The sequence below is a fragment of the Hyperolius riggenbachi genome, chromosome 2, assembly GCF_040937935.1.
Source record: "Hyperolius riggenbachi isolate aHypRig1 chromosome 2, aHypRig1.pri, whole genome shotgun sequence".
Taxonomy (NCBI): domain Eukaryota; kingdom Metazoa; phylum Chordata; class Amphibia; order Anura; family Hyperoliidae; genus Hyperolius; species Hyperolius riggenbachi.
In genome coordinates, this window is record NC_090647.1 from 160,594,288 (window position 1) to 160,607,165 (window position 12,878).

General features: G+C 43.3%; 1 protein-coding gene across 5 annotated transcripts in view; it reads right to left on the bottom strand.

Moving 5' to 3' along the window:
• Positions 1 to 12,878, bottom strand: part of CCDC122 (coiled-coil domain containing 122) — a 108,728-nt gene that overhangs the window by 2,951 nt on the left and 92,899 nt on the right. For all 5 annotated transcript variants that reach the window (XM_068267769.1, XM_068267770.1, XM_068267768.1 and 2 more), the window contains one exon: positions 7,941 to 8,057. In XM_068267769.1, the coding sequence (XP_068123870.1) occupies positions 7,941 to 8,057 (117 nt within the window). The remainder of the gene's footprint in view (positions 1 to 7,940; positions 8,058 to 12,878) is intronic.

Sequence of the window (12,878 nt, forward strand, 5' to 3'; positions counted from 1 at the left end):
ATCACATAGTGGCTCTTCCGCAACTCCGCTCGGAACTCCAGCCGCGTCACCACTCCAGCTCCCCTGAGCTCTCACGGGAACTTCGTTGGACTCTCTAGTCGCACAACACAGTACTGATTCTGAGGAAGACAAGAGTTATTGTCGAAACATGTCAATCATGGTCAGTCTGGAGGGGCGCCCCAAGGACTACTAAGTACCTAACCAGGAGGTTATAGCATCTGAACCATCTTTTGATGGTCCGTATTGTCCTCTTTCAAGATCCACCAATCCAGGAAGCGCTGTGGAACGCAGGATATCTGGATCTGGGCACCAGGTGGAATGCAGAACAGAGTTGGCCAATACACAACCACTCGGAGACACGTGACGTCACCACGGAGGGACGCTCTGAGTTGTGCGACTAGAGAGTACAGCGAAGTTCCCGCGAGAGCTCAGGGGAGCTGGAGTGGTGACGCGGCTGGAGTTCCAAGCGGAGTTGCGGAAGAGCCGCTATGTGATTCTGCCCGGTGGAACCTGTACACGAACGGTCACATCCAATGGTGACTGAAGCCTGGACGTCTTAAGGTGATATTAACCTATCCTTGGTGCATTGGCACATATTACACAGAGCGCATATTGATTATAATCTTTTTGGACATACAATCGTAGTCATTTTTTGGCATTTTTTGGATCTTAATAGTGGATCTATTAATTGTTTGGACAGCTAGCCCCATTTTTTCTAATTTTTAAGGATCTGTGATTCATGAATTAGCCATTTTATCTGATTTTTCACGGGACACCATAATACCCCCATGCATGTATGACTTGAGTGTATGTGAGTACAGAGGATGTGAGGACTATTTGTCGATCTCTGATTGAAACTTAAATAAAATAAAATTAAGATTTTATTCACAATTTATTCATTTATATTCATATATGGTAAAAGCACCCGCGCGCCCATTAAATTAAGATTTTTTGTAAAGTTGCCAGGAATGCTTATACAGCCATAATGAGGCTGTATGGCAATCCCTGGCTAAAGTGTTGCCACTTCCACGGGGCTTCCAGGTGGTCCGTACGCTCTGCGTACAGACCCCTTGGAAACCCCGTCATGAAGTTCATTGCTCTTTCTTTTGATATATGTACATTTGCACTACCGTTAGGTTGATACATTATCTGTCATTTATGGCATTTAAAGGTATACTTTCTTCCTATTGTAACTTTAAAATCGATTTTCTCAAAAACTATAAGGTCTTTTTGAAAAATGTTTTCCTCTTGTTCCCACTGTTCTTCTTAACATACCATGCAAATTTGGTGTTTCTAGCACATACGGGGGGTTGCTATTAACCCATTAAAATCGTCAGGCGGATTCCAACTCATGATTACGGCTGTAAGCCGTGATTAAGGGTGGAATGTGGATGAAATTACGGATGCATTCAAAATCGGAATCCGTGATTGCGGCTGAACACAAATTACGATTTGGCTGCTCAAAGCGGCCCGTAATCGGGCTACCCATGATTCTGAGGTTGTGATGAGCACCACTGCACAGAATGGCCTACCCACGGTTTGGGAGTGTTGCCCAAAACATTGTGCTGGTCTATGTTTGTTGTAAAACTGCTGAAAATGAATAAGAACATTTGGAGAATTGCTCCCACATGATTGGTTGAGTCTGGATTGGATCTGGATGGATTTGTATGCCAGGCAGAGCAGTTTGAATTTCATTCTGAGGGGAACAGGGAGCCAGTGAAGGGACTTGCAAAGTGGAGCAGCTGAATAGGGGCGACAGGAGGACTGAATGAGCCTGGGAGCTAATTTCACAATGGATTGCAGGAGCCAGAGGCCAGAGCCTGGTCTCAGGAAGTCCATGGAGGTTCCTGGTAAGGTTGAAACCTCTGCATCCACTGTTGCTAAGCCACTGCCTTCATTTAAATAATCTGGGTTATCCGAATAATTCTATTCTTTGACCACTCTTCATGTTATCTAGTTAAAACTGAATTTTGCTTTTGTTTTCTGATTATGTGTATTTGTCCTTTTGGTTGTCATTGATGGTCTTTGATACTAATGAACAGTCAATTGATTTTGCACTGACATTTTTACATATCTGAATAAAACACATCACACACTCATGTTGGAATCCCAACATAGTAAGTACAACACTTACATTGCTCTGGGTTTGTCACGGGTGGTGTTCTTCTTACTGAAGTGTACAATGTGGTAGGGTTTGAAGCTAAATCTCCTTGTCAGTATTTTACTGGCTTGGCATCTTTACTACAACCGCACTTACGCTTACAAGGACCAGAAAAAAGGGAAGCATGACGAGTGTGGTGTGATTCCATCAGAGAAACTGGCCAGTCACAACACAACTGCAGCTTAATATCAGAGCAGCAGAAACCAAAGGTCTATTTCCTATACTATTCTAGTAAATATTTGCATATTTGTTTCTTTTTTGCATGGCCCAAAATACTTAACAAACGTGATCTGGAATTTCCAGTGGACCACTGTATATATATCTTCTAGAGATTAGGAGATCAAGTTGGAAATCCTATTATAGTGTCTTTAATCTTAAAGGGCAAACACGATATAACTTATTTGGTCTTGAGTTCAGTAGCAGAAAATATGTTTTAAAGTGACCATGTTGTGGGTTTACTGCATCCCTGTCTGACAGAAAACGCAGTATAGCATAATGCCTTACTGTTGATCATGGATTACCCATGATTCCGAGGTCGTGATGAGCACCACTACACAGAATGAAATAGACCTTGGCTTCCAGACGAGTGGCTAAGATGTGCAGGAACTGAATCTACCTACATAACAGAAGCCATGCATCTGCTGCCATGTTAAGCACCATTTGAATGAACCAATAAACCCGCAAATCTTAAAGGAATCGCACACCTCACTCGCCGCAGAGCCACCACTACCCAGAGCCTGTGAGTGCCACACAAGCACAGTAGGTGGCAGTTGTGGTATGCGCACGCAGTTGTGTGTCTGTGCATATTTACCACTGTTGACTAGTAATATAGACAGGAAATATTACAGGTGCTTGGATGTTTACCTGTTCATAACCTGACATTGCACTGTGTGGTGGGTAGGCCAGTTCCGCAACCTATTTAAATGTGTGGAAGACCTGCATTGCAATTGTTGGTAATGTAATTTCTCTAAACATTGTACATGCATGGCCACATGTGTTGTGTGCAGTGCTGGGCCGAAATTACGCATTAGCGTAATTACGCATCGTAATTCACTACAAATGCACCGTAAGCATTACGTGTAAGGTTACGGTATCACACGTAATTAATTATGCGTAGACCGTAGGTTACGTTATTACGCGTAACAAATTACGCGTAAGACAGTAAACTCCTATTGAAATTACACAGTCTGCTGTAATCGCGTAATATTACGCTCCCGTATAATATAAAAAAGCCGACGACTTCAAGTGTTAATAGCAAAGCCCCCTTAAGTGCTAAGGGCCTCAAATTTGGAGAATATATTAAGGAGATCAGAACCCCAATGGGGTTCCTTCAAATCAGAAGGAACCCCATTGGTCTGCTAAGGACCAATGGGGCTCCTTGGAGCCCAAATACAAAGATGCTTAGAGAGCTCTGAGCTATATAGCTCAGAGCTCTGTCGGGTCCGTGCAGGACGCTAAGTTCCGCCAGCTCCCGCTGCCCTCCCCGCCTCTCCCACATGTCACCCACATGTCACCCACATGTGGGTGACAGATGTGGGCGGGGTGGACGCCGGGAGCCGGCGGGGACTTAGCGTCCTGCACAGACGCGTAAGTGTATGCGGCGGCTGAGCAGCGAGTGACGTCGGGTGCGGCGTAGTTACAATGTAACAAAGTTGTTACATTGTAATAACTTTGTTACATTGTAACTGATAGAACATTTCCGAGGCTATTGCGAGGGATCATTTATTTAAAGGAACAGGTAAGTATTAATGGTTAATTAAGAATATTAAAGGACTTTTTTCGTGGTTATGTTTTTTGTTCAATTAAAATACTTTTTCTAAGTGTTTGTGTGTTTATTTACTTTTAACTCTTAAAGGAAATGGGTAAGAGGTACAAGTACCCCTATACTCATTTCTCCTGGGAGGGGGGGTGGGCATCTGGGGGACCCCTTTTTAAAGGGGACTCCCAGATGCCACCATGAACCCCCCCCCCCCAGGAAATCGCGGCCTCCACCGCCCATCGGAGGTGGAGAAGAGCCCCTTGTCCTTGGATTGGACAAGGGCTCGGAGGGGGAGGGGAAAGCTTGGCTGCCGTTCCCCTTCCGAGACCCCCCAATCAATGGGCCATGCGGGCTGCTATAGTCAGGGTGCGGAGCCCCACGCGGCCGGTGCTCCGCATTCTGGCTATCCCAGCCTGCATGGGGACAAGGGGTTAAAGAGGTCTGGGAGGGGGGACCCCACGTCGTTTTTTTTTTTTTATATTTCCCACACTCAGAACGAAGTAAGTAAAACTCTTCCCACTTGGGGGAATCTATGAAAATAATACACTATTGTTACCTGTGCAAAAAAACTGACATTTTCCGCATTTAAAAGACATTTTTGCCCTTGAAACTTAAAAATCGATTTTCTCAAAAACTATAAGGTCTTTTTGAAAAAAAAATGTTTCCTCTTATTCCCACTGATCCCCTCAATATACCCTGGGAATTTGGTGTTCCTAAATTTTAAGCAGGCTTTGCTATTAACCGTTAAAGTCGGCAGGTTTTTAAATGTATATATTTTTCCTTTGAAACTTTAACATCGATTTTCTCAAAAACTATAAGGTCTTTTTGCAAAAAAAAATGTTCCTCTTATTCCTTCTGATCTCCTTAATATATTCTCCAAATTTGAGGCTCTCAGCAATTAAAGGGGCTTTGCTATTAACCCTTAAAGTCGGCGGCTACCTAACATCGATCCATGCGCCAACTTTTCCACTTGTGAGCATTGTCTTACGCATTAATTGCTAGTAGGAAATTTTGCGTAAGGCAATAACGTAACAACCTGCACTACGGTATTCTTACGCGTAATTGCGTAAGGGCCATGCGTAATTACAGACATGAACCGTAGATAAATGTCTACGCCGTAAGCGTAATTCCGTAATGCGTAATAGCGTAAAATTACGCGTAATGATCCGTAAGCGTAGATTTTTCCATTACGACCAGCACTGGTTGTGTGTGAAAAGTGGGACTTGAAATAATAATAAAAAAATGTTGAAAGTTTTTTCCCACTGTGTAATAAATGTTCACCTTGCTTTCGTTCATTCCTGTCTTCCCAAGCCTCACTGTGGGGCCTATCTGTTCTTCCAACTTCATCACTTCCCCAGCCCACTGAGCAGTTCTATATCAATACTGTGTATCCCCTCACCTTACATGAGGAAGTGGGACAATAGTCTGATGGGGGTTATAGTGCCATCTGTTAGCCCCCATAATGAGAGGGTGGCAAAACACCTCAGGTTAATTGGTAAAAGTGGTCTTTGAGGAGGCCCCTTACCTATTTAACACAAAGGAATCCATGGGGGGCAGTGAAAAACATGGGTGTGGGAATATTTTATTTCTTCAGAATATTAATAGAAAACTTAACTTCTATTGTAACAGCATGTTATTTCTTTTTCTTTTTTGCTTTTGTTTTTATTGTCTCATGGATAAATGGAAATGTAGGACAGTACAAACTCACACGATAACCCATTTTTCATATCTCCAATTTTATTGTATTATAGACAGAATATATGCCTTTTTGTTGAAATGGACATTTGCTGACAATTTCAAATGTTTGTATGGTACAATATTTGTTTAATAAAAACAGTGTTACAAAAAAAAAAAAGAATATTAATAGAAACCTTTAAGTTCTTCTATATTGCTTGAAGAATCTTGTCACAGCGGGGCGGATGGACGGATTGGAAATCATTATTGTAGATTTTTCTGCTTGGCGCTACATTTCTATGTTTCCCTCTGTAGAGGTGTTAGGCTTTGTTCACATTATAAATCGCAAGCGCTGAGCGTTTTTGTGCGCGATTTTTAAAAAGTGATTCCCCGCATTTTCTGAGCATTGGGCAATTTTGTGTAAGCGCTTTTCTAAGCGCTTTAGGTTTTCACTTCCTGACGTCAGACAGGAAGTGAACTCTGTGACTCAGAAAATAATGAATACAATGGACCTGATTCACAAAGCGGTGCAAACACTTTGCACGCCAGTGAAAAGCCCTTTATCACGCCTAAACTCAGTTTAGGCGTGATAAGAAGAAACTCGCGCGAAATTTGCGCGCGCAGCCGTACAGCGCACAGCGCAATGCCCGCAAAGCGCCCATTAAAGCCTATGGGCGCTGCACGCTAAATTGCGCGATTGCGCGTGCAAAACTTTGCGCGCTGGACTTTGCGCGCGGTAAAAAGCACAAAGCGGTGCTAACTTAGCGGTGCAAAGGTTATCACGCCTAAAGTCTTTTAGGCGTGATAACTGAGTTATCACCGCTTTGTGAATCAGGCTATGTAAATCGCTATACAAAGCAATTTTTCAATCGCTTAGCGATTTCCCTATACCTTCCATTGAGCCAAAGCGTTTAGAAAATGGTACATGTAGTGCTTTTGTAAGCGGATCGTAATCGAACCGCTCAGATGTGATTCAGATCTTGTGAACCCTTTCATAGGGAATCATGCACAAGCGCTTTTAGGGTGATTTCTAAAAACGCTAGCTCTTAAAAAGATACACAAACGCTCATAGTGTGAACAAGCCCTTACTGCTATCATTGTGCTTGTAACTCACTGCCCTGGTGACTCGTATGACTCTTATGGCCTTTTGTAGGTGTTACTGACACAGGAAGTGAGGAGAGCAACAAAAAAAATACCTAACTAAAATATGCTCAATTTAAAGAGGAACTTTAGCGAAAAGGGGAAAAAAATAAATCAATACATTGCAAAGTGAAACGTTAAAAAAATAGAAGAGTGATCAAGAAATGATTAATATTCGCCATGTAATGTGTTCATATTGTTTGATCAGCAATCAGCCTGCACGTTAACATATTTACTACTGGCAGACATAAAAAAACAGCACCAACTGACATTGGCCTCAATTCACTAAGATCATGCTGGAGATAATAAAGCAATAGAAAACTTACCTCCACACAGTGAGAGAGTTATCTTATCTCTTCATTCCTTAAGTTACCTCCTCTGTAGTTGTTACCTCCTCTGTAGTTAAGTTACCTCCTCTGTAGTTATTTTTACATGCAGTTAATTAATTAACAGCCTGTCTTTAAATTTCTGGAGTTATGTTAAGGATTGAAGAGTTAACTTAAAGACAGAAGAGTTAACTTTAGGTTTGCCTGAGGTAAAATGTTACAGGAACACTACATGCCTTGTCACCATGGTGATAACGATATAAAAGTTATTAAAGACAGGAGATAAGCTTAGTGAATTGAGACCTTTATCTATAACCCCTAACAATGCGCTAGGCTAAAAGGTTGTTGTTGTTTTTTTTATAAATATACATATGCACAGAGGGAGATACTGGTTGCTTGGCAGTTGGAAACAGGCTTTATTTCCCACAATCCAACAAGGCTCCCACAGTGTCTAGGTCCTGACATCACACTGTAGGAGAGGTTTCACCACAATATCAATCATACAGATGGCCCTAAAGATCTATTAAAAAAAAAACAGTGAAGATTTCTCATGACAAAAGAGGTATCAGCTACTGATTGGGATGAAGTTCATTCTTTGGTTACAGTTCCTCTTTAATAGGAAGAAGCATGTTCTTTTATTTCGATATTGTCTGCTGGAGAAATTTACACCTAGCTTCCATCCACTCAGTCAACTGTCACTGGGAAAGGGAGTGAGGGCATTTCTCCCCAATGGATAGATAGACAGCAATAAGTATAACACAAACAAGCTTTTGGTGTTCTCGTAATTAAGCAAAGATTAAAATGGAAAGTTTGGGTTTGAGATAGGTTTTTAAATCTTAAAAAAGTAATTGGCATAAATATAACATAATTTTACACTTGCCTCTATTTCTTTTCTGAGTGCAACGTGTTTTTCTTTTTCTTGTTCGTATGTCTTTTTTCTTGCTGTTATACACTGTGATATCGATTTGATCTCCTCACTGATACAAGACATTTCATCCTAGTGAATCGATTAAAAAAAATCATTATGAGAAATACATTTCGAAAGTAGCTGGGTACCCATTTTATGTAACAATGATGATGGTGGTGTGTGTGCGCGTGCGTGCGTGTCTATTAGGCGGATAAGTGTGTCCAGCCTTTGCCTGATTGACGTCTGATTTTGGTCTGTTGGGTGACAATCAAGCATGTGTACAAATTTTATTCCGTTTCAATAATAATTATCTAATTGAATGGTCGATTGGCCGCAAAGTCGATAGATGTATGGCCACCTTAACTGTCATGCAGGTCATTGCATATGCATAGACGTATACTTCACAACTGCTCACGTAGCCTACTTCCTTCCACTGTGTCTATGTGTTACCCTGTATTATTACAATTTATTATGAAATGAAAACATATTAAACAGCTCTGTACAATAGACATTACAACGTTAAAGAGACTCTGAAGTGAGAATAAATCTCGCTTCAGAGCTCTAAACCGCCGCTATCGCGCCGCTAAATGGGGGTCCCTTCACCCCCAAACCCCCCACTGCAACACTTGGTCGCAGATTTGGTCGCTCCTGGAGGAAGGGCTAACCGCCGCAGCCCTGCCTCCAGTCGCGTCTATCAGCGGCGCATCGCCGCCTCTCCCCCGCCCCTCTCAGTGAAGGAAGACTGAGAGGGGCGGGGGAGAGGCGGAGATACGCGCTGACAGACGCGCGTGGGGCAGGGCTGCGGCGGTTAGCCCTGCTCCAACCAGGAAGCGCTCCCCCGCTGCACCGAGGGGATTTGGGGGATCAGGGACCCCCGTTAAGCCGCGGGATAGCGGCGGTTTAGCAGGGGCACACATGCCCCTGCTATTTATGAGGTCTAAAGCGAGATTTATTCTCGCTTCAGACTCTCTTTAAAGGACTTCCGAGGCCAAAATCTGCCCCAAAACTTAAGTTAACTACCTGCATGACTTTGTAAGGCACGTAGGACGCCGTCCGCGCCCTCCGTGCCGTTCCGCCTGGTCCCCTCTGCTCACTAACCCCCCGAAAGGCTGCGACCCCACGGTCCGGGTCGGTATCTGCAGCCTGCATAAAGATGGCCGCCGGAGCTGGCCACGGCTGTGCAGTCCGCATAGCCGTTACTGCAGCTGCGCAGCTCTAGGGCCAACCCTCCGATCCACGCTGCCTGTTACGTGGATCGGGGGGTTGGCCCTAGAGCTGCACAGCCGCAGTAGCGGCTATGCGGACTGCGCAGCCATGGCCAGCTCCGGCGGCCATCTTTATGCAGGCTGCAGAAACCGATCCGGACCGTGGGGTCGCAGCCTTTCGGGGGGCTAGTGAGCAGAGGGGACCAGGCGGATCGGCACGGAGGGCGCGGACGGCGTCCTCCGTGCCTTACAAACTCATGCAGGTAGTTAACTTTTTTACGTTTTGGGGGCAGATTTTGGCCTTGGAAGTCCTTTAAAGAGAAACTCCGACCAAGAATTGAGCTTTATCCCAATCAGTAGCTGATACCCACTTTTACATGAGAAATATAATGATTTTCACAAACAGACCATCAGGGGGTGCTGTATGACTGATTTTGCGCTGAAACCCCTCCCACAGGAGGCTCTGGTACCGTACGGTACTCTGGGCAAACTGCCACAATGTAACAATGTTCACAGACAGGAAATGGCTGTTTACAGCTGTCTCTAACAGCCAGAACTGCTAGAAACAGCTACATAATCTGCCCACAGTAACAATGTCACCATGTAATACATGTCAGAATGTGAATCTGGGAGAGGAAAGATTTTACAATGAGCAAACACTGACTAAATCATGTATACATAATTATTGTAAAAATGAAGCACTTTTTTTATTACATTATTTTCACTGGAGTTCCTCTTTAAACAATGTTACACAGGGACATTACAGTGGCAACAATGGTACACAAAATAAACAATTGTGCACAGATTACAAGGCAGGGATACGAATAAAAGAAGAATAACTCACTCCATATGGTTGCGGAGAAGAGCACATGGAGAAGAGGACCCTGCCAAATAGGTTTACAATCTAAGGGGTGGAGGAGAGGAACACATTCTGGACCTGGTCCTTTTACCAGGAGAGGTGATCATGAAGCTATGAGGATGGCTGGCAAGTGTTGGGTCTTTAAGGCCTGTTTGAATGAGTTAAAGGTAGAGGCAAGCCAGATGGGGGATAGAGGAACTTTCAAAGTGTAAGGGCTGGTCTGGAGAAGTCCTGGAACCTCATGAATGAGCAAGTTATGCAAAGGGGTTTGAAGGGGCAGAGAGAGCAGATTGGGGAGTATCTCTGGACGAGATTTGAGATGTGTGAAGGGGCGGTACGGTGGATGGATTAGTATGCAGACAAAAAATGGTTAGCCTGTGGGCCTCAGTCCATTTCACGCTGGGAGTCACAGATCAAAATGAGGGCCCTTCAAACCTCTTGACAAAGGGCGTGTTTCCCAAAACATTGTGCTGGTCTATGTTTGTTGTAAAACCTCTGAAAATGAATAAGAACATTTGGAGAATTGCTCCCACATGATTGGTTGAGTCTGGATTAGATCTGGATGGATTTGTATGCCAGGAAGAGCAGTTTGAATTTCATTCTGAGGGGAACAGGGAGCCAGTGAAGGGATTTGCAAAGTGGGGCAGCTGAAGAGGGGCGACAGGAGGACTGAATGAGCCTGGGAGCTGATTTCACAATGGATTGCAGGGGCCGGAGCCTGGTCTCAGGAAGTCCATAGATGAGGGCGAGTTCCTGGTAAGAGTGAAACCTCTGCATCCACTGTTGCTAAACCACTGCCTTCATTTAAATAATCTGGGTTATCAGAATAATTCTATTCTTTGACCACTCTTCATGTTATCTAGTTAAAACTGAATTTTGCTTTTGTTTTCTGATTATGTACATTTGTCCTGTTGGTTTTCATTGATGGTCTTTGATACTAATAAACAGTCAACTGATTTTTCACTGACATTTTTACATATCTGAATAAAACACATCACACACTCATGTTGGAATCCCAACATAGTAAGTACAACACTTACATTGCTCTGGGTTTGTCACGGGTGGTGTTCTTCTTACTGAAATGTACATTGTGGTAGTGTTTGAAGCTAAATCTCCTTGTCAGTATTTTACTGGCTTGTTGGCATCTTTACTACAACCGCACTTACGCTTACAAAGACCAGAAAAAAGGGAAGCATGACGAGTGTGGTGTGATTCCATCACAGAAACTGTACAGTCACAACACAACTAGAGCTTAATATTAGATCAGCAGAAACCAAAGGTCTATTTCCTATACTATTCTAGTAAATATTTGCATATTTGTTTCTTTTTTGCATGGCCCAATATACTTAACACACGTGATCTGGAATTTCCAGCAGGGCCGGCTCTAGCGTGGGGCGAGAGGGGGAATGGCCCCCTCAAAAATATGTCCTGCCCCCTCAAATAGGGTGGTTGGAGCGCTGTGTGCACTGTGTGCAGGAGGCGTGGCAGCACAGAGAAGAGTGAGCAGTGGGCACAGCGGCAGGGAAGGGGGGGACATCTCCACCCCCTTCCCTCATCTGGGGCTCCCTCTGCCTCGCTCCCCCCTCCAGAACTATGTTTTGTGGCAGCGGCTGGCAACGGGAGGGACTTACCTCTTCCTCGTTCCAAGCGCGGAGGAAAGTCTGCATGCCACTGCTCTGGCCTAGGCCAGACTAGTGGGGTCCTGCCCGCTGCCAGCAGCTGCCACAAAAATTAGTTCTGGATGGGGGAGCAAGGCAGAGCAAGCCTCAGGTGAGGGAAGGGGGGCGATTTACTTCATATTTTTTTTATGTAACTACATTAGCTGGTATAACTACATTACAGGTAGCCCCGCCCACATGACATCATGACCACGGCCATTTTTCGCCTACCATATCTATAAAAAGTGTGCTCAAACATGATGCCCCCTTCACAATTCTGACTGCCCACTTATATGTGCCTGTCTAGAACCGGCCCTGATTTCCAGTGGACCACTGTATATATATTCTAACCACGAGATCAAGTTTGTAATTCTATTATTGTGTATTCTAAATGTCTTTAACCTTTAAGGGGAAACATGATATAACTTATTTGGTCTTGGGTTCAGTAGTAGAAACATACGTTTTAAAGTGACCATGTTGTGGTTTTACTGCATCCCTGCCTGACAGTAAAGCTTAGCTGTATAGCATAATGCCTTTGTGTAATAGTAATAGGTAATTTTTGTGCAGTTTTCGCAACTACGATTCTGATTGTAATTACGATTTCATGGGTAATTTTCATTTGGTGTAATTTTCGCAATTTACACAAAATTTGTTTTGAAAACATTTAAAGGAATCTGCTTGCGTGCGGACAGAGAAAACACATTTTCGTACAAATGCATTGAAGTCTGTGAGCATGAGAACATTTTATTTACATGAAATTTCATTTCATAATTGTAATAACATATAGTGTTGAGCCGAAATTTGCTTAATTTCGTGTTTCCGTAATTACGGACATGAATTTTGCCACTACGTCACGAATTCGTAATTTCGTAATTGCCATACAAACAGTCATTTGTAATTCCATAAGCGAAATTTCCATCACGTAATTTCGCGTTTTGTCGCAAATTCGTGTTTAACACAAAATTTCGTAATTTCATGTTTTCTATAGAAACAGTCATTTTAATTACAAAAATTGATGTACTTTCGTTTTTAATAGCAATTATGCAAATTTAAGTAATTACTTAACTCAGGAAAGTCACTAATTGATTGCAATTACTGATAAAGGACAGGTGTCGCTTTAAATGTATCAGGAGGCTCTACCTGTAGCTACTTTTAAGACAGGTGCTCTTTGCCAAGGTGCACTTAGCGG